At 53.6% G+C, this 27550-nt stretch overlaps 2 protein-coding genes across 7 annotated transcripts; one reads left to right on the top strand and one right to left on the bottom strand.

The window, feature by feature from the left end:
• Positions 1-228: 228 nt before the first annotated feature.
• SLC25A35 (solute carrier family 25 member 35) lies at positions 229-13742 on the bottom strand. Of its 3 annotated transcripts, none has more exons than XM_059906719.1 (7): positions 13442-13742; positions 3910-4212; positions 2789-3185; positions 1825-1890; positions 1213-1365; positions 723-857; positions 229-567 (listed from the first exon to the last, which is right to left on the bottom strand). In XM_059906719.1, exons 3-7 carry the CDS (start codon positions 3161-3163, stop codon positions 394-396), a joined length of 903 nt encoding a protein of 300 aa, XP_059762702.1. In that variant the 5' UTR covers positions 3164-3185; positions 3910-4212; positions 13442-13742; the 3' UTR covers positions 229-393. The 3 variants fall into 3 exon arrangements, with proteins under 3 accessions (XP_059762702.1, XP_059762703.1, XP_059762704.1); XM_059906720.1 differs by lacking the exon at positions 13442-13742 and adding an exon at positions 12544-12619; XM_059906721.1 differs by lacking the exon at positions 1213-1365.
• Positions 11484-23222, top strand: ARHGEF15 (Rho guanine nucleotide exchange factor 15). Of its 4 annotated transcripts, XM_059906718.1 has the most exons (16): positions 11484-11580; positions 13497-14155; positions 14765-15091; positions 15349-15403; positions 16252-16310; positions 16413-16624; positions 16748-16908; positions 17082-17234; positions 17369-17498; positions 18831-18905; positions 19008-19100; positions 19189-19349; positions 19433-19585; positions 19746-19828; positions 19939-20043; positions 21502-23222. In XM_059906718.1, exons 2-16 carry the CDS (start codon positions 13546-13548, stop codon positions 21651-21653), a joined length of 2529 nt encoding a protein of 842 aa, XP_059762701.1. In that variant the 5' UTR covers positions 11484-11580; positions 13497-13545; the 3' UTR covers positions 21654-23222. The 4 variants fall into 4 exon arrangements, with proteins under 4 accessions (XP_059762701.1, XP_059762698.1, XP_059762700.1 ...); XM_059906715.1 differs by having other exon boundaries at positions 16252-16624; XM_059906717.1 differs by having other exon boundaries at positions 16252-16624; positions 17130-17234.
• Positions 23223-27550: the final 4328 nt, after the last annotated feature.

Here is a 27550-nt window from a genome sequence, read left to right on the forward strand (position 1 = left end):
TGTGCCTTTGAATCTAACAGAACACCTGGGTCCCCCCAATTCCCTTTGGTCTTGGACGGTGGGGTTTCAAATTGTGCATGGGATCAGAAGGGACCCAAGGCCAGCAGTGGAGGAAGGGAGGAAATACACTTTGGAGTGATTGGTTCAGCCCTGAGAGAGGGGTGTGAAATTCACAGGGGTACGGGTAGGGAAGGTTTAAAGCGACACCCAAGGAAGGGAGGGAAACGATCCCTTGTAGTGATTCAACCCTGAGAAAACAGATGGGGAGTGGGGTTGGTGGTCCCCCTCTGATGGATGAAAGATCATCTGGTCAGAAGTCACCAGGTCATAACAATGGAGTCAGAAGAGTACAAGGAGCGCCGACTTGATGGAGTGTTGGAAGAGTGGCTGTTGTTATTTGGTGTACATGTAGTAGAGCGTGCGCAGCTGGTCCCAGAAGAAGAGGGAGAGGATGGTGTGGGGGCCGAGGCGGAAGTAGGAGGCACCTATACCCTTGTACATGCCCCAAATGCCCTCTATCCGAGCCGTCTGCAACAGAGCATCCAGCAAGCCCCGGTACATGAGGCCCTGAAAGGTTGAAGAGGAAGAGCAGAGTTTGTCAGAGGCCACCAGGGGCCTCACCTCAGCAGGCTGCATTTTAGGCTTCCTACCTGCACCCACAATCTGCTTCCCTCACCCGCCTGGCTTTTCCTGCCTGCCAGCACCCCAGAGCACTCCCTTACCTTGCCCTGAGCATCTGTGGGCTGGTTGTAGAGCCTTGTGCTGACCACGTCAAAGGGTGTCATGGCCAGGACCACCGCAATGCCGCTCACCATGGCGGCCACCAGAGCCACCTTCCAGCTCTGGGGTGGAAATATCTAAGAGGCGGAGGGAGGAAGAGCTCTGTCAGTCAGCCAATCATTCAACCCCTCGGAAAGCCCAGGCCCTGCGCCGGGGATACAGTGGAGAGCTGGTAACTCAGGGAGCTTCCACTCCACCGGTGATAACACTGTGAAGGAGGAAGAGCGGAAGGCCCTGAGGACTCAGGTGCACCTGGGAGGAAGTGACAAGAGAACTGTGGGAAGGTTGTAAAGAGACAGTGACCCCCCAAGCCCTCCTGCCGCTCCCTCACATTGAATGTTGGCACTGTCCCTCTTCAAGCTGAGCCCACTTCAGCTTGCCCTCCCCCTGCCCACATTCCCAGGGTGGCCCCGCCCCTTTCCCAGGCAGTACCTCCCGCTGGGTCATGAGGTCCTTGGTGGACGAGAAGGTGCACAGCTGGGTGGAGGAACCGACGATAACTCGGGGCAGGCCGCCCAGGGCCCCACGCCACAACCCCACCAGACCATGTTTCTGGCCAATCTTGATTAGCGCCTGAAACATGCCCTGGTTGGGGGAGGGGAGGGGGCAGAGAAAAGACCATGGGGGCGGGGTTCAGTCACCCAGGCATCAGGGGCTGCCACCTCCTAACAGTGCCAAGGATGGGTCCATAAAAGGCACCCGATGTCTAGGCAACCAGTGCCATGTGGGCTTAGAGCATGAATGTGGCCCTCACTTGTCCGCCAACCCATCCTTCCCTCCCTCGCCACCCCAGAACAGGGCAGGGTATATGCAAGTGAGGACATTAGCAGGTCAGGAGAATGGGGCAAGAGAAACAGGTGCAGAAGCTAGAGGAACAGGGAACATGGGGATAAGAAGGTCTGGGTGGACTCCAGGGGCAGAGTAGGGCCGAACTGATGGGCTGGGCAGAGCCGTGGCTGGGTTGCGGCTGTTGGGTGCAGGCAGAAACCTGGGGGAAAATGGAAGAGAATGGGCAGGGACGCCAGCAGTTTGGAAAACCCTCACCTGATGGTTATACTGGTGCCCCACAGCAATTTCTGTGGCTGCCTGTGCCTGTAGGTGTGTCTTCACCTGGAGACGAGAGAGTATCACAGCCTATGGCCCAGCGGCCAGCCCCCCACCTCAGACACCCAAATGCCTGACCCCTTCATACTTCCTCTGCGGTGTTCAGCAATGAACATCCTTCTAATCTGATAATTATTGTTGTTCCCACCTAATAAACTGGTCATGAGACTGTGTCCCTTGGCTCCAGTCTTGGGGGATGGCTCTCCTAGCGCTGCAAGACACCCCACCCCCTCTGCATCCGTCTTCCCTTGGGGGAAGGGGCGGGCACGGAGAGGTTGGAGAATGGCAACAATTCCTAGGACTGTTCATGTTAGGCAAGACCTGGTGTCCAGCCTCTCATGCCAGCTCCTACTCCCAGACCAGCAGACAGGATCTTCGGCCACCATCATGACCAACTCCCCATCAGACTCTGGGGCAGGTTGTGAGGGGTCATCGGCAAAACTTGCTCTCTGGCCCCCAAGCCCTGTGGGGGGCATGTGTCCAGCTGACTTTGGAGAAGTCACTGTCCCTGAATCTCATACCCTGGGAGTGAGACCAGACTGCCTCTCCTTCTACAGAACTCACTGCCTCCCAACGTCTTTGCAGAAAGAGTGCTAAGCAGGGCCAAGTCCTAGCAACAAGCAGCTGTGGTGACCTTGAGCTAGTCACTTCCCCTTTCTGGGCCTCAGGTTCCTGACCCTTCACCGATACCAGATTAACTCAAAGGGGCAGACTGTGGGATAGTAATTCTGTAATGCCCAGGACTTCCCCTGATCCCCACACTCGTTGATGTATGTTAATCAAATTCCTCACCCTCCCCTACACAAATCCACTTCCAACCTCAGTATCAGGTTGTGAAGGCCCAGGCACCCACCCTACACCAAAGGTCTGCCCGGAAGGCCCCAAGCAAGACCCTTCTTCTCACCATGTAGATGGGGCTCCCCAAGTAGGCTCCCATGACCCCAGCCAGGGCTCCAGCTGCTGCGCTGCGGACAGGGCTGAGGGTGCCTTCAGCCGTGTGCAGGCAGCCCCCAGCTTCAGCCAGCCCGTAGGTGCCCAGCCGGATGCCGTTCATCAGGAACTGGTATAAGAGGGCAGGGGCCAGGCCCTTCTGCAGCGCTGCCAGGCCGTCCACCTTGCCGATGGTGATGAAGGCGTGGAAGACGTTTCGGTAGTGTCGTCGGTAGGTCCCGGGGGCCTGCAGTTCTCCCTGCAGCTGCATCCTGGTCTTCACCACCTCCAGGGGATTGGTGAACAGACAGGCCCCGCAGGCTGCCAGGCCGCTCATCAAGAAGTCCATGGTGGGACAGCAGTAGCAGGAACTGGCCCAGGGGTAAGAAAGTTAAAATGAGCTTCAGAAACGGAGTCAGAAAATCAGGGGAAAGCCTCAGTTCCAGCAGTCCAGGCTGCAGGAGGTAGAAATGCAGAGGTCTGGAGTCAAGAGTGTCAGGGTCAAATGTCAAGAGGTCAAGGGTTAGCTGGAATTTGGGAGTCAGGAGATGGCAAAGAGAGAAGAAATATGAGTTTAGGAGAGTCTGGCGAGAAGGTTATGACAGGGACTTGTTAATCAAGGGATTTGAGGTCAAGGAGGGGCAGAAGCCAGGAGGGCGGCAGGTGGGATGCTGAGGATGGCCGGCTGTGGGGGCCGGGAGTAGGTGAGGGAAACGCGGAGCTGAGAGACCGGAGCCAGGGAGGAAGGAAAAAGAAAACCAGCAGGTTAAGGAGGGAAAGGATCCAGGAGAAGATCCGGTGGCGTCCCCGGACAGCAACGAGGTCTGTATCGGGGAAGGAAGTCGAGGCTCCGGCCGGGGATGAGCGCCCTCAGGCAGCTGCCGGAGCCTGCAGCAGCTTCACCCCAGGTAGCCTGCGGAGGCCGGGCCGCCACACTCCAATCACTGGAGAGCGGCGCCCAATGGGGAGCCTTAGCCGAGAGCCTCAGCCAATCAGCGCCGAGCCGGCTCTGCGGCCAATGGGAGGTGCTCTCGGCGACCCGGCCTCCGGAATCCACAGAGAGGCGTTTGGAATTAACTCTCCCCACCCCGGTACCAGTGCCTGGGCTGCGGACTCGGAGTACTGGGAGGGGTCCCCAGGGAGCAGAGGTTTTATCACTGGCGGGGCGGAGAGGTTGGACCCTGGGTTATTGGACGCAGAGGCCGAGTACGGAGGCAGCAGTCCCTCATCCGCCTGTTTGGGGCTGCTGCTCTTGCGGGCGGAGGGCTCCCCTCCTTCGCCTTGTATCCCAGGTCATCGCCGGGTGGGGCTGCCAAACTGTAGGTCCACTCCCTCTCGGTTCAGGCGCCAGGAGAGCCCGGAAACTGCGACTCCTCCCGCGAGGCAGATGGGACACACCTGCTGGACGGGACAGATCTCCTTAGGCTTGATAAAATATTTGTTAGGTTCCAGCGCGGGGGTGTGGTGGCTGCGGGCGCGGAGGAAGGGGTCCCGAAGGATGGCGAGGGAACAAAGTCACATCCCTACGCTCTTTTGATCCTCACAGCAAACCAGGGAGAAGGCCAGACAGGCTAAGTAAGGCGGGGTTTTGATCGCTGGGCTTAGGTTACACAGGGCCAGCAAGTGGTGGGAGAGGTCCTGAGACTCTGGACTCCTTCCTGCCCTAGTTCATGAGCCTGGTAATGGTTAATTACGCAAGAACTTCTGAGAAAAGAGACTCGGGAAGCTAGCTGGGAAGGGGTTGAGGGGGGAAGGCTTGGAGAAAGATGGCAGGAGGATAGCAGATGTCTTCTGCGGCGGGAGGAGGAGGCAAGGGGGCACACCTGTGTGTGAGGCAGCCACCAAACTTAGACTCAGAGGCCTTCGGAGTTCCAGTTTGGGTCTTCCTGCTTACCAGCTGGATAGCCTTGGGCAAGCTACTTAACATCCCAGAGCCTCCTTTGTAAAATGGGAATGATAATTATTTATTGCACAAACCTGAGTGAAAGTGTTGCATTTTTATCTAGATGCTCAATTATCAGTCTCCCTGTGCCCATGTGTATCCTGTTCCCACTGCCGGGGAAAGTCCTTGCACCCTTATTTTGGTGACCTCCAAATCACTCTTTATCTTGAGCTTGATCTCCTGATCCTTGAAGCTTTTTAGCCACTTCCATCCCGCTTTGCTCCTCAGGCATTTACCTTTGTTTCTCATTTGATTAGCAGTCATTTACTCTGAGTCCTCTAGTACTCTGGAAGTTCTTGGGTGCCCCCGGGGCTGGGGTGCTGAGTCTGGGTCTTATCTCCCCAGTGTACTGCTAAATCATTGAGCCTTTGGGTTAGGCAGGAGGGGTGGAGCAGATAACGGGGCTTCTCAGGAGAGGTTCTGAAAGGGTCCCCTGAAAATTTCCAAGGAATGCTCCCCAAATGCCTCCACCTGCTGGCTGGGATTGACACCCAGAAAACTGAATTCATCTCTTGGTGAGTGGCGAGCCAAAAGACACAACCAAGCAAAAGAGCAAGAGAAGGAAGGATTTGTAAGTAAGTTAGGAGAACACAGGGGATCTTTCCCAAAGCAGTGTCTCCCAAACAGCAAAATTGGAGACGTTTTAAGCTAAGGATACATGCATATTAGTGAATGGGTTTGGGTAGTGTATGCTTATTCGTGAAGGGGCTTGAGCAGAAGAGGAATCAGCATAGAATAGGGGCAAAGGTTGCTAGAGTCCAAGCTTTAGTTGATTGAAGTCTCAAGCTCCCTACCCTATCTGCTTATAGGATGAGAGTTCATCATTGTTTTAATCTTTGAGTTTATACCAGTGATTCTCAAAGTGCAGCAGCACCTGGGTACTCAATAGAAATGCAGAGTCTCTAGGCTCCCCCTAGACCTCCTGCACTGAAGGTGGGGGCCTGACAGGGGTTAACAAACCCTCTAGGTTATTCTGATATGTGCTAAAGTTTTAGAACCACTGCTGAAGCCTTTCATTTTAAATATCCAAATGCCCTACAGATAGACAACTTTTAAAGTGTTATTTTTTTAAAATAAGCTTAATTTTTATTTTTTAAAAAATTTATTTTATTTATTTATTTTTGGCTGCGTTGGGTCTTCGTTGCTGTGCACGGGCTTTCTCTAGTTGCGGAGAGCAGGGGGCTATTCTTTGTTGTTTCGGTGGCTTCTCTTGTTGTGGAGCACGGGCACTAGGCGCGCGGGATCCAGTAGTTGTGGCACGCGGGCTCAGTAGTTATGGCTCGTGGGCTCTAGAGCACAGGCTCAGTAGTTGTGGCTCACAGGCCTAGTTGCTCCAGGGCATGTGGGATCTTCCCGGGCCAGGGGTCGAACCCCGGTCCCCTGCGTTGGCAGGCGGATTCTTAACCACTGCGCCACCAGGGAAGCCCTTTTCCCTGTTTTTTTTTTGTTTTTGTTTTTGTTTTTTTAACTGGGTTGTTTATTGTTGAGTTTGAGTTATTTGTGTATTTTGGATAACAGTCCTTTATCAGATAAGTGTTATGCAAATATTTACTCCCAGTCTATGACTTGTCTTTTCATTCTCTTAATAGTGTCTTTTACAGAGCAGAAGTTTTTAATTATAATAAAGTCTAACATCAGTTTTTTTCTTTCATGGATCATGTTTTTGGTGTTGTATCTAAAAACTTATTGCCAAACCCAAAGTCACCTAGATTATCTCCTATACTTTCTTTTAGAAATTTCATAGTTTTGTATTTTACATTTAGGTCCATGATCTTTTTTGAGTGTGAATGATGTAAGGTCTGTGTCTTTTTTTACATATGGATATCAGTTGTTCCAGGAAGTTTTGTTGAAAATACTATCCTTTCTCCATTGAATTGCTTTTGCTCCTTTGTCAAAAATCAGTTGACTCAGGGAATAGAGCCAATATTTTATCATAGCTATAAATGGAATATAATCTATAAAAATTCTGAATCACTATGTTGTACACCCAAAACTAATATAATACGGTAAATCAACTATACCTCAATTTTTTAAAAATTGAAAAAATATCAGTTGACTATATTTGTGTTGGCCCATTGCCATTGATCTATGTGTCTGTTTTTTCACCAATACCATGCTGTGTTGATTATCATAGGCTATTATCATTTTTTTTTTTCCCCCTGGGTATGAATGTCCTGAGACACGTGTGAGAGGAGTGGAGGGGAAGCACAAAGATGGCCCCAGGTATGAGAGAAGGGGTGAAACCACAGAGAGGGGAGAGTGAACGATGCAGAGGCCTGGAAGGCACGGAGCTGTGCCTCTTCGGCACCTCCACCTGGGGTGGCCTAGACACCCATGGCTTCGTATTGGCTGCCAGGCCCCACACCTGAAGTGCTCACACGCCACCTGGTGGCAGTTGGACAGAATCCTCCGTCCTTGCATAGACTAGAACCTGCACGGATTCCCAGAGCGGGCCAGCGTTTCCTCACTGCCCCCTTCCTGATTTATCGCACACCACAGGCAGGCTACCTACCCCTAATAGCTTTCTAGACAGAAAAGAGGGCCTAGGTGTTTTGTACTCCATGAAGGATTCTATTGGAGTTCAAGGTCCTGGCCCCATCAGAGGCCAGTGGGACTCAGCACTTCCTTCATCATGAGCGCCTCTCCCATTGGAAGGGATTTTTTTGCATGAATTAAGCTTTGTCCCTGCTTGTGTCACACGCTCACCCCTGAACCAATCTCAGTAGCTAGGGAAGAGGAAATGTGCTGACTGGCTGCTTCTGGGCCGTACATTCCCCCAAGAATGGGCCATGTGGACCTAGAATGATGGAAGGGCGGGTCCCCAAAAGAAAACTCGGTGCTGGTACCCGAAGAGGGGGAATGGGTGGGGAACTGGTTACAACTCTTGCCATCCACTCCTCCACCTGCTCAGAAACCTCAGTGCCTGTTCTGCCCTGTCCGGTTGCCCGTGGCGTGGCCTCTACATGTTCCTCCAGCCTCATACCCCTCTTTTCATACCAGCTAAGCTTCCCTCTCACAGTTCTCCAGATGGGCCTACTCTCCTCTTCACTGTTTCTCCACTTCCATGGTCTCCCCACATGGTCACCCATGCCTCGCCTCGTGGCCTGGCCAAACTTTACCTGATTTTCCTAACAACCAGGTGAGTGACGTAAGGAGGACTGAAGGAGGGTCGAAGCCACCTGATGTGGAGGTAAAGGGGTGAGATAGAAAGACCTAAGGACTCCTCCAACCTTCCAGCAAAGAATCTTTGGGCAAAATCAAGACCAACCACATTGAAGCTTCTGGGGCTACTTTATTAATCATTTTTATTTTTAAAATGTTTATTTATTTTTTGGCTGCACCTCACAGCTTGCAGGATCTCAGTTCCCCAACCAGGGATTGAACCCAGGCCATGGCAGTGTAAGCCCGGAATCCTAACCACTAGGCCACCAGGGAACTCCCCTTAATCATTTTTAAATTGAAAGTATTTTGTTTTGTTTTTCACAAAGATGTTTACTGCAGCATTAATTGTAATGCCAAAAACTGGAAGCTGCCCAAATGCCCTGCACTCGAGAATGAATTATAGCGTTTAAGATTCTTTCAACAGTGAGTGACAGAAGCTCAGCTCAAACTAGCTTAAGCACTAAAGGGAATTCAGTGGCTCCAGAAACTGAGCAGTCCAAGGGGCTTAAATGATGTCAGGCCCCCTCCATCTCTTGGTTCTGCTTCCCTCCGGTGTGGGGCTCATTTTCTCTCACTATTGACTGGTTTCCTCCATTGTGGGGAAAGGGAGGCTGAGACACAGATTGCTCCAGACTTATATTATTCCTGCTTTGTGACCTTGGAAGAAAGAGAAAGATGCCTTTTCCCAGAGACCCAGGGCAGGACATCCTGGCATGGGTGATTTGCTCATCGCTGGGCCAGTCTCTGTGGCCAGAGGAATGGGATCCTGTGATTGGCTGAATCTGGGTCTGGTGGCCAGGAGGAGGTTGCTGTGACTGACCATCCCACCGGAACCACATGGAGTGGGGTGGTGGATGAGAGTTTCCCAGAAGACTTTTACTGCTGTTACCAGGGTGACAAAATCTAGTTGATGCAATATTACACTCCAGGAAAAATTATAATTACAAAGTCCATGTGTGTAGTAACATGGCAAATAGTTATGAAGCGGAAAACAGAATTGAAACTATGATGGCACGTTTGGAAGGTAGAAAAAGGGAAAACTTTTGCTTTGTCGGGGTGGTGGAAGAACGTATCATTATATTAAAAATCTTCTGGGACTTCCCTGGTGGTGCAGTGGTTAAGAAGCCACCTGCCAATGCAGGGGATACGGGTGGTTCGAGCTCTGGTCCGGGAAGATCCCACATGCCATGGAGCAACTAAGCCCGTGCACCACAACTACTGAGCCCGAGTGCCGCAACTACTGAAGCCTGCGCATCTAGAGCCCATGCTCCGTAACAAGAGAAGCCACCACACTGAGAAGCCCGCGCACCGCAATGAAGAGCAGCCCCCGCTCGCTGCAACTAGAGAAAGCCTGTGTGCAGCAACGAAGACCCAACGCAGCCATAAATAAATAAATAAATAAATAAATTTATAACAATAAATAAATAAAATAAAAATCTTCAGTACCTTTGCAAAAGTATTTGTACAATAAATAAAAGGTGTTTGTGCAAAAACAATCTGGCACATATCACATGGTACAATTTTCAGAGCTCAGTTTCTTTTTGGAATGAGATGGGGCATAAATAGACGGTGATTTGTATAGATCTGAAATGTCATGCTTTTCATCTTTGTGGTTGCTTTGAGCAGGGAGCCCAATGGAACCTCTTTGTCAGGAGTGTTAGAACATTCTCAGTGTAGCTCCAGTGAACTTTAGTTCCCCAAAACATGCTATCCTGCCTTTGGGAGTAGGGGAAGTCTCTCCCCACCAGGCAGGCAGGTGAAAAGCCTTCAGGTGGGTCTCTGATAAGGACAGAGAGAGGACAAGGAAATAAGCTCAGACGAGCCAGGAAGGACAGGTAAAGGTGCACGGGTGGCCCAGCCCACCTAATTCCTCTTTTTGTGCCCATACCCCCATGCAGAGCCGGGGTGGTTCATGTAGTACCAAGTGCCAACATGTCTGCAGCCAACAGCCAGCACTTTGGGGTTAGTTATCTTTTTGTTTATTTATTTTTCTTTTTGGCCGTGCTGTGTAGCTTGCAGGATCTTCCTTCCCCAACCAGGGATGGAACCCGTGCCCTAGGCAGTGAAAGCGTGGAGTCCTAACCACTGGACCGCCAGGGAAGTCCCAGTTATCTTTTTAAATGTTATTTTTGTAAGTAGTAAAACTAATACAGACATTCCTATTTTAGTAAAAACAAAAAACAGGATTTGTTTGGCTACACACATGTATCTAGCTTTCTTGATAGGGTCTCTGAGGCACTCTTGTAGAGATTTACTCTCCCTGGAAGCCGAAAAGGATCTAGAGGTGAGGGCTGGGAGATTGGATGTCTGGTCCTGGGGTGTGTGTGTGTGTGTGTGTGTGTGTGTGTGTGTGTGTGTGAGAGAGAGAGAGAGAGAGAGAGAGAGAGAGATGGGAAACTGGTGGGATCAACAGAATTATGGAAATGGTCTGTAGGAAAGGAGAGCCAGGGGAGTAGTGAGTGGGCTGTGGGGAGGATTCAACTCAATTTGTTCAATTCATCAAAATATTAAGCACCTCTTATTATGTGCCTGAACTTGTTCCAGAATTTAGGGTATATCAGTGAACAAAACAGATAAAGATCACGCCTCCAGGAAGCTTACTTTCTTCTTTTTAAAATGTCATCATTTATTTATTGACAGGAAGCTTACTTTCTAATGTGTATGTAGCTATAAACATACTATGTCAATTTAATAGTAATACACTATATGCTATGTTATAAGGCATGATTGCTATGGGAAAAAAGGCAGGTCAGGAATTTGGTGTGACGCAATTTTAAAGAGTGGTAGGGCAGCCTCACTGAGAAGGTGATATTTGAGAAATGAGGTGAGGGACTCTTTCATGCGGAAGTCTTGGGAAGGGGGTCACCAGGCAGAAGACACAGCCAGTGCAAAGCCCCTGGAGCAGGAATGTGCCTAAGAGGAGAGGTTTAGGTTCATTGTTGGACCTTGTCTTTTACTCTGGACTTTGTCTTTTACTCTGAGGAAAAATGAGTTAAAACATATGTTTTATCCCAGTTTTCTGGCTTTTTGTCTTAGCGTCTTGTTTGGAGTGTGTGTGTGTGTGTGTATGTGAGAAAGTCTGGCAAAAGCAGGCACCTGGGCGTGGGCAAAGGCCCCCTGAGTTCCTAACTGCCCTTGCATCTTCCTCTCATTACCCTACTTCCCAGGCTGGGGTGTGGCTCATTCCGCCCCCTCAGTTGTTTTTATGACACACTCTGAGCCCTGGGAACTCAGCTCTTCAATCACAGAGCAAATTAGAGGTGAGAGGGACCCCTGCCCACTGCCCCCACCCCCAGGGGTACTGACTCCCAGCCAATCAACATCACAGCCTCCCAGGGGGACAGGGAGAGTCAGGGGCTAGGACCCTGAGAGACAGGGACTGAGAATGGGGAGCAGGCAGGGGGCCCAGCAAAGGGCATATCCACCTGGGGTGCACCGAGATATCACACCGACCCCTTGGTCCACTACACACACACACTCCCCTGACACAATGGGCGGGTGGGGCTGAGGAACTGGCTTCCTCTGCGGAGATCTCAATCTGGGCCCTCAGTTCCCGCCCCAGAAACACAGGAACAGACCATCAGAGACCTGGCCCCGCGTTCCTTGCTCCAAGGGGCAGGCAGGATGGGCTGAAAATAGAAACCGCTTCCAAAAAGATAAAGGTAAATTTAGGGAGGGGGAAACCGGGATGGGCGGTGGGGTCCCTTGGTGTGAAATAATGGGCTGACTCACCCCCAGGGGGCAGGTTGGATGCGAAAGGGACAGGCTGTCATGCGAGGTGTGGAAGAGATAGTCAGACACGCCGTCGAGGGACGCACATCGCATCCCTCAGCGATCCAGAGGTGTCTGGAGCCCACGCCCTCCCGCCAGCCCAGCCGGTGCCATTGCCACCCTGCCCTCACCCCCACCCCTGTCCACCGCCGGCCGCTGTCCACACAGCAATGCGGACCCAGGACAGAAGGTGCACATACAACGTGCACAAACAGCCCACTCTCCACGGCAGAGTTACATCCTTTCCCCAGACTCTGTTATCCTCCGAAACCCGGCATTCGGGGTCCCTCACATCTTCCAGAGCCCCAGTGTGCGCATGTGGAGTGTGGTGTGGTTTGGGGGGGGGGGGTGTCCGGTTGGGAGGAGGATCCGATTCCTGTTTCCTGCCCCTACTCACTCGGCCCCGGGAGGTGACCGAGAGTGGAGAGGCCTCGAGGGTGAGTGCTTGGGCCGAGTACCTGGATCCCTGCGAGAGGCCTGAGTGGGGGGCGGGGGGAGGAAATTAGGGCAGGTACCTGAGGGGGGCAGGGATCTCCGAGGGGGGCAAGGCTGGGGAGGAGCTGGCCAGCTGGCGAGGCTACTGCCCGGGGTCACCTAAGGAGCTTCCTGCCAGAACACAGAGGCCATTGAGCTGCAAGACTCCCAGTCTACAGCTCCCAGCCCCCACCCTGCATCATTTCTCAAAAAACCAATCTGGGGCCTGGAGGGATCTGACTCTCCTGCTGACTCCACAGGGGAGTTTGGGGGCGCCAGGTCTCCCAGCCGGGACCTTGCTGCCTTCTCAGGATTACAGCGCCTTCCCGGCGGGAGGAAGTGAGCCCAGGTCCCAGCGTCTTGGCCCCATTGGTCCTCACCTTTATTCTGGCCTCCTGACCACCCTCGAGGCATCCTGGCAGGACCCAGGCTTCCACCGGGGCCTCTCTCCGGGACCAGGTGGGGGGCTGGGAGACAGGCAGGGATGAGGATGGGGCAGGAGAGACCATGCCGGGGCCTCCTGGGCTCTTGGGGTCAGAGGCTCCAGGAATCTTCATGGCAGGAAAAGGAGACTAAAAATAATCCGGAAAGGGAGAGTCCGGAGAGAGGAACTGGGAAATGGGGGCGGAGGGCCCGTTGGAGCAGGGAAATAGTGATGCATCCCTCACGGCCCAGGCACAGGCGGGCGCGCAGGCAGACGCACACCGCACATACGCCCCACACGACAGCACGGAACACACACACCCTTGCAGCCCCATCTCACACAGCACACCACACACACTGTGTACTCCACTCTCCCACTGCACACTCGCATATGACAGATACACTCTGAAACACAGCATCCGACACCCCGTTCATGTAGCACTAGAAACACACCATGTCCACTCACGCTTAAACCACACACACAAACCTCCACAGCACACACTACAGACACAAAACACAATAAATCAGGTAGACACATAGCGGCTCTACCAGCACACCCCATTTCCCTTACTGATCCAGTTCTCTTGTACCCCTCCCCCAGCCTGGGTCTCTACCCAGGTGCCCCAACTCTGGCCTCACTGTCTCCTCTGGCCTGATTGGGGCAGCAGAGGCTGAAAGACAGAGCGCAATGGAGGCTGGGGGTGCCAGGGAAGGTTCAGAGTCCTCAGGGAATGGAATAAGGAGCGGTGAGAGGTAGAGGGAGAAGACAGTGGAAATGGGAAGAGAGGAAGTGTACCCGCCTTCCCTCCTGACTCTGAAATCTTGGCTCATTTACTTGCAAACATTTCTACTCACGGCCTCGGTCTACTCGTGGGCACTAAGGGTCTCTCTTTCTGCCCCTCTTTCTCAGGGGATGACTCCAGCAGTGTACCCCACTCCTCGGAAGAGCTCAGAGGAAGATGTCAGCTCAGTCTCTTCCTGCAGCAACACCCCCTACCCAGAAGCCCCCTCGGATCATCCGGCCGCGCCCCCCTTCTCGCCCCCGGGCTGCCCAGTCCCCGGGGGCCCACCACAACGGCTCCTCTCCACAAGAGCCTCCCCTCACTGCCAACGAGGCGCCAAGCCTGATGTGCACCCCCATCTTCTGGGAGCCCCCAGCCCCGTCCCTCAAGCCCCCAGCCCTTCTGCCCCCATCAGCTTCTAAAGCCAGCCTCAACTCCCAGACTTCCCCAGACTCGCCTTCCGGCACCCCCAGCCCAGTGTCCCGGCGCTCCATCTCCCCAGAACCTGCTCTCCGGTCTCCAGTGCCCCCACCCAAACCCTCCGGGTCACCCCGAACAGCTCTGCCCCCGCTCCACTCGACCCGGGCCCCTGGCCAGGATGGCTCTGCCTCGGCCACAGGCACCGTGCGGAGACTGGCTGGCAGGTTCGAGTGGGGGGCTGAAGGCAGGGTCCAGGCTCCAGATGCCCTGGAGCCGGGTCCTCCAGGGGGACTGGATGTGAATGGGGAGAGAGAGACCGCCCAGGGCATCCTCGCTGGGAGTGGGTCCCAGGAGAACGGCACTCCAGGTAAGCCCGGGCTGGCTCAATCCAGCTCCTCTTCTTTGTTTTCAGGCCTTTAAGATTGGGTACTTTAAGGGGTTACTTTTTTTTTTTTTTTTTTTTTAAAGAAATTCACGTTCTTTTATTTATTTATTTATTTATTTATTTATTTATTTATGACTGTGTTGGGTCTTCGTTTCTGTGCGAGGGCTTTCTCTAGTTGTGGCAAGTGGGGACCATTCTTCATCGCGGTGCGCGGGCCTCTCACTATCGCGGCCTCTCCTATTGTGGAGCACAGGCTCCAGACGCGCAGGCTCAGTAATTGTGGCTCACGGGCCCAGTTGCTCCGTGGCATGTGGGATTTTCCCAGACCAGGGCTCGAACCCACGTCCCCTGCATTGGCAGGCAGATTCTCAACCACTGCGCCACCAGGGAAGCCCTAAGGGGTTACTTTTTAAAAACTGGATTCCATGTTTGGAAAATCTGGTTTTCAGATTTCTGGGGGTTTGAAGAGAGTCAGGGTAGAGGTGATAGATGCCTAGGGCTGACCTCCATGTTCCTGAGGCTGGGCAGGTTAAGGGGAGGGAGGAGGCCTGGGGAGAGTGGGTGTCCTAAGGATGCCCCTGTCTCCCACAGATGCTGCGCTGGCCTGCCCTCCCTGCTGCCCTTGTGTCTGCCACGTGGCCCGGCCTGGCCTGGAGCTCCGATGGGTGCCACTGGGGGGCTATGAGGATGGCCCCAGGGCCCTCTGCCGGGCCTCCCCACTGCGGACCTCCCGCTCCCGCCCCAGCCCTCCAAGCCAGCCCCCAGTCGTCCTCACGTCCTACCGCTCCACTGCCGAGCGCAAACTCCTGCCACCCCTCAAGCCCCCCAAACCAACTCGGGTCAGACAGGACGTCACCAGCTCTGGGGACGCCCCACAGCCAGATCTCGATCTGCCCTCTGAAGATGGAATCCAAACAGGTACAGGGCCCCTGGGGAGTGGACCTCTGGGCTGGGAAGGGGCCTCTGGGCTCCACGGGGTGGAGGTGAAGCATTCTGAACACCAACTCACTACAACCCCCAGCAGGCCCTGGGCTTCTTGTTCCTCTGCCAGCTGCTGCTCTGGGACTGACTGGAGTTGTAGTTTTTATAGTAACAGTCTCTGCTGGGCGGGAGTCAGGAGTCCTGGGCTGGGGATCCTGGAGGCTTGCTCTCTTCTCTCTGGATTCTCTCTCTAGGGGACAGTCCCGATGGCGCCCCTCAGAACAATCCTCCAGCCACCATGGAGGGCAGGTACCGAACACTCCCACCCTTATTCCTACCTGAGAGCAGACTAACCTACGGGTCCACCTGAATCCCACCCCCACAAGTGTGGAGTGAAGAAGGCCTAGGCCTCTAGGGACAAGCGGTGCCGGTTTCTAAGCCCAGCTCTGTCCCTTATCAGCTGTGTGACCTTATACAAGTCACTTAACCTTTCTGGGTCTCAGCCTCCTCACCTGTGAAATGGGGGTAAACATACCAAGTACTTCATACAGTTGTTGGGGTCGGATATTGGTGATGAGCCAGGGCCATAATAAACCATTTTAGTTCCCCCACTTTGAGCTTCTATCGAAATTATTGTCTGTGAATCCATGTATCAACCAGGAACATCTCTCCTGTGTTATCTGGGCCTGTTAATCGTTTCACCACCATTATCAGAGTTAATCTGAGGCCATCCATTTATTCAACAAACATTTACTGGAGTTTATTCTCCCGGCTTTTACTTTGGGTGAAAGGGTGCATGGTGGTGCTGATGACCGGAACAGGGCGGGGAGGTATAAGAGCTGGGTTTGCCCAGGTTGAGTTGTACCGAGGCACCCACAGGACATTCCAGACAATGGTCATTCCATGAGAGCCCTGGAGTTGGAGGCTTGGAAGTCTCCGGTGCACAGTAGCTGAGACTGCAGGAATGGCTGGGGCGCACTTAGTACAGGGAGTCACATACAACAGGCACATAAAACGACCCGGGGTTTGTTCACAGTCCCTGCACACAACCTGCATGCAGGTCGTGCACCCCCTTACACTGTCACGTGAGGAGCACCCCCTGGAGGTGTGCACCGGCGGTGGTTCTGATGGAACCCCATCCCTCTCTCTTTCCACAGGGAGGACGAGGAGCTGGAGGAGCTGAAGGAACCGAACTGGGAGCTGCCCCTGCAGGACGGTGAGGGCCTCCGGCCCCGGGGGGTCCCTGCTGAGACCATCCAGCAGTGGGCGAGGGTTCCGGGGCACTGGACTTCGCTGATGTGCGACATCTGCTCTCCAGAGCCCCTGTACCAGACCTATCGCGCAGCCGTGCTGTCAGAGGAGCTGTGGGGGGTCAGTGAGGATGGGGGACCCTCTTCAGCAAATCCTGGGGAAGCTCCCCCCTTCGCCCGGCCCCCCGGGCCTCGCAACACGCTGTGGCAGGAGCTTCCGGCTGTGCGAGCCAGCGGCCTCCTGGACACCCTCAGCCCCCAGGAGAGGCGCATGCAGGAGGTGGACGCACCTGGGGTCCGGGGGGGCGGGGCGGCGCGGGGCGGGGGGGTAGGAGCCTGGGACCCGGCGCCTGGGCTGCGTGGGAGCTGGGCTTTCCACTCCCGCCCTGCTCTTCCTCCTCAGAGCCTGTTCGAGGTGGTGACATCCGAGGCCTCGTACCTGCGCTCCCTGCGGCTGCTGACCGACACCTTTGTGCTGAGCCAGGCGCTCCGGGACACGCTCACCCCCCGGGATCACCACACCCTCTTCTCCAACGTGCAGCGCGTCCAGGGAGTCAGTGAGCGGTCAGTGGGGCCGCCACCCCTCCGCAAAGCGGGCCTCGGGAGGAGGCACTCCTCAGCCCTCTCCTGTCCCCGGGCCTCCCCTGCAGGGCCCACTTAGTGCCCAGCTCGTCCCTCGAGAAGCCGGGACACCTGGCTCTCTGCCCCGCTCCATTGCTTGTCGCCCACTCCCCCAGGTTTCTAGGGAAGTTACTGTCCCGTGTGCGCTCTTCCCCCCACATCAGCGACCTGTGCGACGTGGTGCACGCCCACGCCGTGGGGCCTTTCTCCGTGTACGTGGATTACGTGCGGAACCAGCAGTATCAGGAGGAGACGTACAGCCGCCTGATGTGAGCGTCCCAGGGGCGGGGCCACGTCACCAGTGCTGGCGGGAGATGGGGAGCAGGGTCGGGGTCCAGGCCGGGGCAGGTGGCGGGGAGATCGGGGCTTCGAGGCAGACGCCAGCCTGCGCCTGCTTCTACAGGGACACGAACGTGCGCTTCTCCGCGGAGCTGCGGCGGCTGCAGAGCCTCCCCAAGTGCCAGCGGCTCCCGCTGCCGTCCTTCCTGCTGCTGCCCTTTCAGCGCATCACGCGGCTCCGCATGCTGCTGCAGGTAGCAGCCTTTTCGGCCCCACCAACCCCGTTGGAGAACTCTCCGCAGGGGCCGCCTGCCCCGCCATCACCATTTCCCACCCCACCACAAACACAAGAATCCCCTAAGTCAGGACTCCTAATCGGGGCCTCTCCATCCAGGACCCACCAAACCCTACCTGGAGCTACCCAAACGTTTCAAGGAGCCGTCTGGGTGCAGGAAAAGAGCCTCTGGCTAGACACCTGAATTCTAGATTTACCTCTGCCACTAACTGGCTGAGCGACCTTGGGCAAGTCCCTTTCTCTCTCCAGGTCTCAGGGGGAATGTGGTGAGTGGTTTTTTAGGTCCTCTCAGTCCTGTCTTTGACCGTATGCCTTCCCAGTGGGGTGGTATCACCCTCAAGGAGGCAAAAACTCGTTCTTTGGGGGGCAAAAAAATCTTCAATATTCCAATGGTTTGTGGTACTCCAAAGGGCCAGGGTGTATAAATAGATATACAGTATATTTGTGGTATTAAAATTTGATGGGGGTGGGGGCAACAATTAGGGAAAAAATGTCTAAAAAGATTCCTTAGTGGGTTGATACTGAAAAAAGGGGTGAGAAACACTCTTCTGTTACAGAGTAGAAACTTCTCCCTAAACTAGGTTGCCTGATGTGGGGATCTCAATGTGAAGAGTCCCCAACTAGATCATCAGTGCCCTTGTCTTATTCAGCTTTATATATCCCCAGTGTAGACAACAACAACAACAACATAATAATGATGATATTAATCATAATAGCTAAACAACTCTTGGGTGTCTGTTCTAGACATGGTTCTAAGTGCAATACGCTTGTTTAACCTTACCAACGACTATGTGAGGGTAGGAACTATTATTGACCCCACTTTATAGATGAGGAAACTGAGGCTCAAAGAGGTTAAATAACTTGCCACAGGTCACACAGATAATAATTGATGGAGGCAAACTTTAAATCCAGGCACTCTTAACCCCACGCTATATTGTTTGTACTAATAGCTGTGGTTAATAATTATTAAAATAATAGCAACCCTCTTTTCAGCATTTACTATGTCCCAAAGACTATGCTAAGTACTTTACGTATATTTGCTTGCAGAATCCTCACAACAATGCTAATGGTATGGAAGGTGGGAGTTATCCCCATTTTACAGATGGGGTAACTGAGACTCAGAGAGGTAACCTGACTTGCTCAGGGTTATGCAGACAGCGAGTGGTGAGGCTGGTCCCCCAGCCCTGTGAACCCCCAAATGCCAAGCCAGGCAGGGTCCTCTGAGCTGCAGCCCCTCTGAATCCCAGAGCCACAGAGCAGGGGCCCAATTACCCTTCTTCCTCGTCCCCAGAATATCCTGCGCCAGACAGAGGAGGGGTCCAGCCGCCAGGAGAATGCCCAGAAGGCTCTGGGTGCTGTCAGCAAGGTTGGAGGGGGATGCTGGGGCTAGAGGAGGTGAGGAGGCGGTAGGGAGGGATGGAAGGGGTGGAAGGGAGTAGGAGTGGGTGACTTGGCTCCCCTTACCCAGATCATTGAGCGGTGCAGCGCCGAGGTGGGGCGCATGAAGCAGACAGAGGAGCTGATCCGGCTCACGCAGAGGCTGCGCTTCCACAAAGTCAAGGTTAGATCCTGCCCAGGCTCCCTGCTTCCCTTCCCCCGCGGTGCTGGTGCTGCAGGGAAGTCAGAACCTCCCCCCTGCTTCCTCACAGGCCCTGCCCCTGGTCTCCTGGTCCAGGCGCCTGGAGTTGCAGGGGGAGCTGACTGAGTTAGGATGCAGGAGGGGGGGTGTGCTCTTCGCCTCCCGCCCCCGCTTCACCCCCCTCTGCCTGCTGCTCTTCAGTGACCTGCTGCTCATCACTCAGCCCAAGAGGTGGGTCTCAGGGAGGGAGGGAGCCCAGGCAGGATTCCCGCTGGACCTCTGCTCTCCCTCTGAACTTCCTCTTCCCTGGGCAGTGGGCAGCGGCTACAGGTTCTGGACTATGCCCATCGCTCCCTGGTCCAGGCCCAGCAGGTCCCGGACCCATCTGGACCACCTACGTTCCGCCTCTCCCTTCTCAGCAACCACCAGGGCCGTCCCACCCACCGGCTACTCCAAGCTTCATCCCTGTGAGTTGTGTCTCCTTCAGAAAACACCCTGGGGACCCTCACTTGACCTCTCCGAGTCCACCACCCTCCTCCCTAATCTCTCTCCTCCGAAGCCCCTGCCTAACTAACCCCCAGGAGGATCTCCCGGGCCAACTGTGACCCTTCCCTATATTCCCACCAGATCAGACATGCAGCGCTGGCTGGGAGCCTTCCCTACCCCAGGCCCCCTTCCCTGCTCCCCGGGCACCATCTATGAGGACTGTGGTGAGTGTTCCCTAGAGGGGAGGAGGGAAGGAAAAGTGAGTCTTCAGGGGAATATGGAGAGAAGCTAAAAAGAGTCTGGATCCCACTGTAATGTCACCCGCCCCGACCAGACTGTTCCCAGGAACTCTGTTCAGAGACTTCCACACCTGCCAAGACTGAGGGACGGAATCTGGAGTCCAGGGCTCCCCACAAGCACCTACACAAGAGCCCCGAAGGTGAGAGATTCTTTTACTTATTCATTCAATAAGTATTTATTAAGCACCTATGAGGTGCCACTCGCTGTTCTCGGCACCAGTAAACCAAACACGTAGATATGCCTGCCCTGCTAGACTATACATTCTAGTGGAGGAGAAACAATAAAGAATAAACGAGATAAATAAGTAACATATATACAATGGAATATTACTCAGCCATAAAAAGAAACGAAATTGAGTTATTTGTAGTGAGGTGGATGGACCTAGAGTCTGTCATTACAGAGTGAAGTAAGTCAGAAGGAGAAAAACAAATACCGTATGCTAACGCATATATATGGAATCTAAAAAAAAAAAAAATGGTTCTGACAAACCTAGGGGCAGGACAGGAATAAAGATGCAGACAGAGAATGGACTTGAGGACACGGGGAGGGGGAAGGGTAAGCTGGGACGAAGTGAGAGAGTGGCATGGACATATGAACACTACCAAATGTAAAATAGATAGCTAGTAGGAAGATCAGCTCTGTGCTTTGTGACCACCTAGAGGGGTGGGATAGGGAGGGTGGGAGGGAGCCGCAAGAGGGAGGGGATATGGGGATATATATATACATAGAGCTGATTCACTTTGTTATACAGCAGAAACTAACACCACATGGTAAAGCAATTATACTCCAATAAAGATGTTAAAAAAAAAAGATAAATAAGTAAATTATACTGTCTGAAGGTGGTAAGTGCTGTGGGAAAATGAAAGTGAAGCAGAGTCAAGGGGGTCAGGAGTCCCGGGGTTGGGTAGGCTTACATGTTTAAGTAGGGAGGTCGAGGGGGATCTTGTTGAGGAGGCACCTTGCGAGCAGTGACTTGGTGGAGGTGAGGAATTTAGGCACGTGGTGTCTGGGGGAAGAGTGTCCCAGAGGGAGGCAGGAGTCAGGCTGGTGTGTTTGAGGAGCAGTAAGGAAGCCAGTGTGGCTAGAGGGAGTGAGGAAAACGGGGAGAAGCAGATGACATCATAGGGGAAACGGGGACCAGATCACGTGGGTCCTCGTAGGTTCCTGTAAGGAGTCTGGCTCTCACTCTGAGTGAGATGAGCAGTCATCGCAGGGCTTGACAGAGGAGGGAGCCCGATCCTCTTTTCTTTTTTTTCTTTAACTTTTTATTTTATATTGGGGTATAGCCGATTAACAATGTTGTGATAGTTTCAGGTGCACAGCAAAGCAACTCAGCCATACATATACCTGTATCCCTTCTCCCCCGAACTCCCCTCCCGTCCAGGCTGCCACATAACACTGAGCAGAAGGACCCCGACCCTCTTTGATGATGATGTTTCCTCCACCTCTAATGGCCTTTTTACCAATTCTCCAAGGCTTCTCCACTAATCCCCGCACCCGCCATGACCTTCAGGCATTAGACCCCACTGGGCCTCCTCTCCGTCCTGACCTGCCCCCTGCCCCGGTCCCACTTAGGCCCTTGTCTCTCTTTCCCCAGGCTGGCTGAAGGGGCTTCCTGGGGCCTTCCCTGCGCAGTTGGTGTGTGAAGTCACGGGGGAACACGAAAGGAGGAAGCACCTTCGTCAGCACCAGAGGCTCCTGGAGGCTGTTGGGCCCTCTTCAGGCTCCCCCAGTGCCCCCCAACCCTAATGCAGGCCGGGGGGGCGGGGGGGCGGCACAAGTTGGGACAGCGGGCAGCCTGGCACAGAGGAGACAAAGCCCATCCATCCATTGGATTTGCTGTCAGTGGAAAAGCTACCTCAGTGGCAACCAATAGGGACCGAGCTTCAAGACTGGGCAGCCAATGAAAACAGGGCCGTCTGAGCCCACGCATGAGGGAGAATGAAGATGGCTTGAGTGGACTGCCAGTGGAGACAGAGGCTCAGTGCAGAGTGGCCAGTGGGTGCTGAGCTGGCTGAGCCTCTGGCCAGTGAGTATCCCTGCTATGCTCACAGCCAAGAAAGCAAAGCTAGGGCAGTGCAGCTAAAAGAGGGCTGCACTGGAGATAAAGTCCTAGGATAAAACAGCCAGCAGCAGGGACACATCCAGCCAAAGAAGATGGTGATCTGGGTCCAAGAGACCAGTAGGAACCCTGCTTGGTGCTATAGCAACGACCGTCTTGCCGTTTGAGTCTGGGAAGTATTAGATTCCATTCCTGGGGTGCCTCCTGTGTCCTCTTAAGCCACTTCCTCTCTTCTAGAAGAATCCGGAGTGTGTGTCTCAGAGAATCTGTGTGTGTGTGCCTATGTCTGTGTATGTATCAAGGAAGGTGATTCTGCTGAACATGATGTGTGTGTGGTGGTGCCCCCTTCCCAGATGATTGAATCCTCTATTTCTCCCCTCACTCCCCATTTTTCCTATTAGTCTCCTCAAGAAAGACACTAGGTCTGAGCTCCAGTGGAGAATGTGCTGGGTGTGGTTGGCAGGCAGAGGCCAGAGCTGGGGATGAGAGGCCTGGGTTCTGGGGCTCTTGGAGGCCAGGGTCCCACGACAGTTGGGGGATGATATTGTGGAGCAGCCAAGCAGCCTGGCAGAGGAGTCCAATGGGCTGAAGATGGCCAGTAACTGGGTTCCGAGGCCTCCTGAAGCCTGCAGGCCCTTCTCCTTGCCCAAAGCTTGGCCTCCATAATCCCTGCCTGCAGATCCTCCAACCTGAACGATAACCGGCCATTCAGCCTCAGCCTCGGGCTTCAGACTGGCTCTGGGTCCCAGGGTTGAGTGAAGAAACAGGAACTGTGGATCTCGGGCCAGCTGAGCCTCTAGGGCTTTCTTGCCTTCATCCTGGTCCTTTCACAGAAACACTGGGCCAAGCAGTGGGGAGAGAACAGAGAACCAGCATTACTGCCTAATCCCACCCAGAGCATCTGCTTCCAGATGAGAAACTGCCCCCGCACAATGCCAGAAGGAGGTGAGGAATGGAGACAGAGCGGAGCAGACAGCTGCTGGCAACTGGGGTCCCGGGCCTGGCACAAGGTCGTCCCTGAGCTGAGCCATCACACCTTCCCTTCAGCTCATGCATGGCAACTTGCCCAGGACAGAAACCGCCACGCCGACCACTGGAGGTGCAAGGACTCTGGGAGACTGAGAGGGAGAAAGGCACTGGCATTTGGCATGTCTTTGACTTTGGAGATTGACCTAGCACGGTGCCTGACATATGAGAAACCCTCAATAAATGGTGGAGCTGCATTGAGGCTCTCCAGAGAGCATGTGCTTAAAGGAGCAGTGGTTTCCAAATGTGACTTTTTTAGGGGGGAGGGGCTGGTTGAAAAGGGATCCTTTGAGAGCAGGGGTCAGCTCTGCTGGGAACTGGGGCTTGGAGACCAGGTGCAAGGTGTGTTGGCGCACTCAAAACTCCTGAGGAATCTATGGCAGTGTGATGAGAGGAGGGTTGCAGATGCTGAAGCAGAGAGCTGCTGCAGGTTGGGGAAGAGGACAGGCAGAGCCAGATATGGATGGGGCCCTGGCAGGGGATGAAGATGCAGCAAGAAGGACACAAAGGGCAATCAGTCAGCAATAAAGATCCTTTACTGACCAGCCAAGCATCTCTGTGTCTAATTCATTTCAATTCTACACCTATTTATTGAGTGCCTTCCATGTGCCAGGCACTCTTCTAGGATCTGGGGACACAGAGATGAAACAGACAAAGGCCTTGACCTCAAGGAGCCTACATTCTGGGGGAGCAGGTGGGGGGAAGTTACTAAGTGAACAAGTTAGTAAGTAAGAAAAGATCAGGTAGCAGTGAATGCTATGAAGAAAATATAGCAAAGGCTATGATACAGAGTGCCATGTGTGTGTGTGTGTGTGTGTGTGTGTGTGTGTATGTGGCTTTGGGGAAGACCCTGGAGGAGGTAACATTGAGCTGAGACCCAAATGACAAGAAGGGAGCATCTGGGAAGATCTGGGCAGAGAGCACTCTAGGGGTGGTCGCAAGGGGATTGAAGTCCAGAAAGAGAAGGCAGCGGTCATGGGGAGGGAGCTGGCCTACGGGCTCCTTCCTTTCCTGGTGCAGGAGTTCCTCCACACAAACTCCCCTCTTCCTCTGACATAGTCAGAGACAGACACACATCCAGAGGCAGACACAAAGCTGCACATGTGCCCCATATATGTTCCGTCTCAACTCCTCACTCCCTCCCCGAGTCCTGCCACTAAAGGAAGCCTCCAGGCTCCAAGTCAGAGGTTCTAATATTGGGATGATGGGGAGATGGAGACCAGTGAAGAATTGTTTGGGGGAAGTAAAGACAAAATACAACCGCATGTTCCAAAGAGACGGAAAGACAGGGAGGGAAGGGGACTGTCATGTTTCTGTTATCTCAGAGGCCCCTTTCCATTTTGGGGTGACCTGAGTGTGTGTGTGTGGTCCTGCAGGGGTCTGCATTCTGCAGGCCTGTCGGAGAGGGTAGAGAGGCATGAAAGAGGCAGATGTGAGGGAACGAGGACCACCAGCAGCATGGAGAAAGTGGATGGGAGAAGGAATGGGGCCCTGGTAAGAAAGAGAAAATGGAATAATGGATGGTGGGGGCGGGGGAAGGTATGGGACGTCCCTGGCGGTCCAGAGGTTGAGAGTCCACGCTTCCACTGCCGGGAGCGTGGGTTTGATCCCTGGTTGGGGAACTAAGATCCAGCATGCCTTGCAGCGTGGCCAAAAAAAAAAAAAAAAAGGGAGGGGGTACAGGTGGCAGTAAGTCACTTAGTATTAGTTCCCCTAAGTTCTCTCCCTCCCTTTCCTGAACACCCTCTGCCAGGCATCAACTTCTCTGTGTACAGCCTCCTCCTGATGTCCATCATCCTCTCCATCCTGTGTGGCTCCTCCCCTTTCTTGCCCCTCTGGCTGCCTTCTGCAATTTCCTTGTAGGTGTGGCATGAGGATCCAGCATGAGGACCCATGGGAGGAGAAGTGTCTCTCAATGCTGCCCTGTCTGGCATTCCAGGCATGGTGGTGTTACTAACATCCCAGGTGGTAGAGAGGTACACTGACTGGCTTGGGGCACCCTGGAGCTGCCATTGCCCCATTCCTTCATATTTTATCATTCTGGGGAGGTGGAAGAAACAAACATTTTCACAGGCTTAGGAAAGGCTCACGTGTGTCTCAGACCTGGCGGAGGTGACTGGAGAGACAGACTGGGGAAGCTGGGCTCTTGTTGCGAGGCTTTCTCTGAATCAGTATGTGCTCTCTCCACTCACAGCCCTGCTCCTCATATTTGTGGCCTCCATATTTGGGGAGTCGACGATAATGCTGATAGGATAGGGCTCCGACCTCCCTTTGCGCTGGCCCTTCTATGGGCTCTGGGTCAACATCCTTGTGGCCATTATTGCAGGTGAGGCTGGTTGCAATCATGACCTCAAGCAACAGGTGTTTGAGAGGAGCCCGCTTCTCCCCACAGCCCGCTCATTAGCGTTCTCTCCTCTCCTCTTAGCCCCACCGACCCCTCCAGCCCACTTCCTGCGATCCATTCCACAGCCCTTCAGCCTGGCTCTCTGTCCATCCCTGAAAGCTTTTCTGTCTCCCCCCTTACACGCAGGGCTCGCATCTCGTCAGCTACACTGGTATCTGCTGGTTCCTGTTCTCCGTGTTGGCCAGTGGCCCAGGCAGGCATAGCATTCCGGTGCAGGAGTACCTCTCCTCCGACAGCGTCTCCAGCAAACTCCCGGAGGCCGCCCCGTCCTGGCTCCCCATTACGTCCTCCCCAAACTACCCGCTCTCCACCCTCCAGCGGCCCGAGAGCGCCCCACGCCAGAACAAGGGAAGCAGAGGGGCAGAACTCCTCGAGGATTCACTGGGACCCAACCCGGACTCCCCTCACCCCGGGGCGTGGCCAAGACCCTCCATGGCCCCGCCCCCGGGATTGGCCCCGCCTCCAGGCCGCACCCGGCCGTAGCAGGACATCTGGCCAGGCTCCGTCTCCCCCCCACGGAAGGAATCCTCACGAAGTTGAGGCGCAAGCTCTTCGTCTGCAGTCAACCGCACGCCGCCGCCCCCTCCCCGCGCTGACCCGCCGAACTCTTGCTGTCGCCCCGCCTTCCCAGCGCAGGCGTTTAGCAGATTATCAACTTCGGACCCTACTGGTTCACCTAGGCGCTCAGCTCCCGAGCTTCGGAGGCCGGGTTGGCATTTTCCATCGGTCCCTGCACGCACCTCTGTCACTGGGAACTCAGCCTTGCCTTGATGCTTTTCCAGATTCACAAAGGGAGGCAACCTTGAGTTTAACCGACTCTAAACCAAGAATGCATAGAGGCAGCCTGTGTGTGTCCTTCAGTTTATTGCCCAGGCCACAGAACTACCCTGAGCCCTGGTCCAGAGAGCTCAGAAGCATCTTCTCTTGGGGAGGAAACAGATTCATTTCTGAAAATTTGTTTTCTATTCATATTTGGGGTGAGAAGAAACAAAGTAGGCTGAGAAGAGGTGAGAATCAGAGAGAAGTGCTGACAGGTGTTGGGGAAATGTCAATTAAAACCAATAAACATTTCCTGAATCTCAGCTAAGTGCCCAAATCAAAAGGAGGATGGAATGGAGAAAGAGGGAGACAAAGTGGGTTAGAGAGAGAGGGAGAGAGAAGAAACGTAGGAGGGAGGGCTTGTAATGCAGGGGTCAGATTCTGGCCTGCAAAGGCAAAGAGTCCTTGGATTCAGGAGCAGGACCAGAGACTGATTTTCCATAAAGCTAATATTGCTGATTTTTTTTCCAGGATGCTTTGAATATACCCAAAACTCTCGAGTGAGACTGTCCAGATTCAAATGCTGGCTCTACCACTTATTAGGTCTGTAACCTTAGCCCTGGTTCGATCCCTGGTGGGGGAAGATCCCACATGCCGCGGAGCAACTAAGCCCGTGCGCCACAACTACTGAGCCTGCGCTCTAGAGCCCGAGAGCCACAACTACTGAGCCCGTGTGCCACAACTACTGAAGCCCTCACACCTAGAGCCTGTGCTCCGCAACAAGAGAAGCCACTGCAATAAGAAGCCCGCGCACCACAACGAAGAGTAGCCCCCGCTCACCGCAACTAGAGAAAACCTGCATGCAGCAACAAAGACCCAACGTAGCCAAAAATAAATAAATAAATAATAAATTAATTAAAAAAAGAAAAATTAGAAACTGACCGTTTGTTTTCCAAAATGTCTGCACCATTTTACATTCCCACCAGCAATGTATGAGAGTTCTGGTTGGTATCCTGCTCTGTGTCTTGGCCAGTACTTGGTATTGTCAGTTTTGTTGTTTTTGTTTTGCGTGCCGGTCTATTAGGTGTGTGGTGCTATCTCACTGTGGTTTTAATTTGTGTTTCCCTAATGACTAATGATGCTGAGTATCTTTTCATGTGCTTATTGGCCATTCACATATCTTCTTTGGTGAAGTGTCTGTTCAAATATCTTGGCCTTTTAAAAACTGGGTGGGTTTATTTTCTTATTATTGTGTTTTAAGAGTTCTTTAAATATTCTAGATATTAGTCCTTTATCAGATATGTGATTTGAAAATATTTTCTCCCAGTCTGTGGCTTATATTTTCATTCTTCTAACTGCATTTTCCCAAGAGCAGAAATTCTTTATTTTGCAGTC

Source organism: Balaenoptera ricei, chromosome 20 (genome assembly GCF_028023285.1).
Source record: "Balaenoptera ricei isolate mBalRic1 chromosome 20, mBalRic1.hap2, whole genome shotgun sequence".
In the NCBI taxonomy this organism is placed as follows: Eukaryota; Metazoa; Chordata; class Mammalia; order Artiodactyla; family Balaenopteridae; genus Balaenoptera; species Balaenoptera ricei.

Excerpts from the sequence above, each read along its gene's own strand:
- SLC25A35 (XM_059906719.1), bottom strand. The coding sequence starts at position 3,163 with ATGGACTTCTTGATGAGCGGCCTGGCAGCCTGCGGGGCCTGTCTGTTC. Across the intron at positions 1,366-1,824 it reads GGCACCAGTATAACCATCAG|GGCATGTTTCAGGCGCTAAT; the intron begins GTGAGGGTTTTC and ends TCCCCCAACCAG. Across the intron at positions 568-722 it reads CCACAGATGCTCAGGGCAAG|GGCCTCATGTACCGGGGCTT; the intron begins GTAAGGGAGTGC and ends TCAACCTTTCAG.
- ARHGEF15 (XM_059906715.1), top strand. The coding sequence starts at position 13,546 with ATGTCAGCTCAGTCTCTTCCTGCAGCAACACCCCCTACCCAGAAGCCC. Across the intron at positions 15,092-15,348 it reads TGAAGATGGAATCCAAACAG|GGGACAGTCCCGATGGCGCC; the intron begins GTACAGGGCCCC and ends TTCTCTCTCTAG. Across the intron at positions 18,906-19,007 it reads CTCTGGGTGCTGTCAGCAAG|ATCATTGAGCGGTGCAGCGC; the intron begins GTTGGAGGGGGA and ends CCCCTTACCCAG.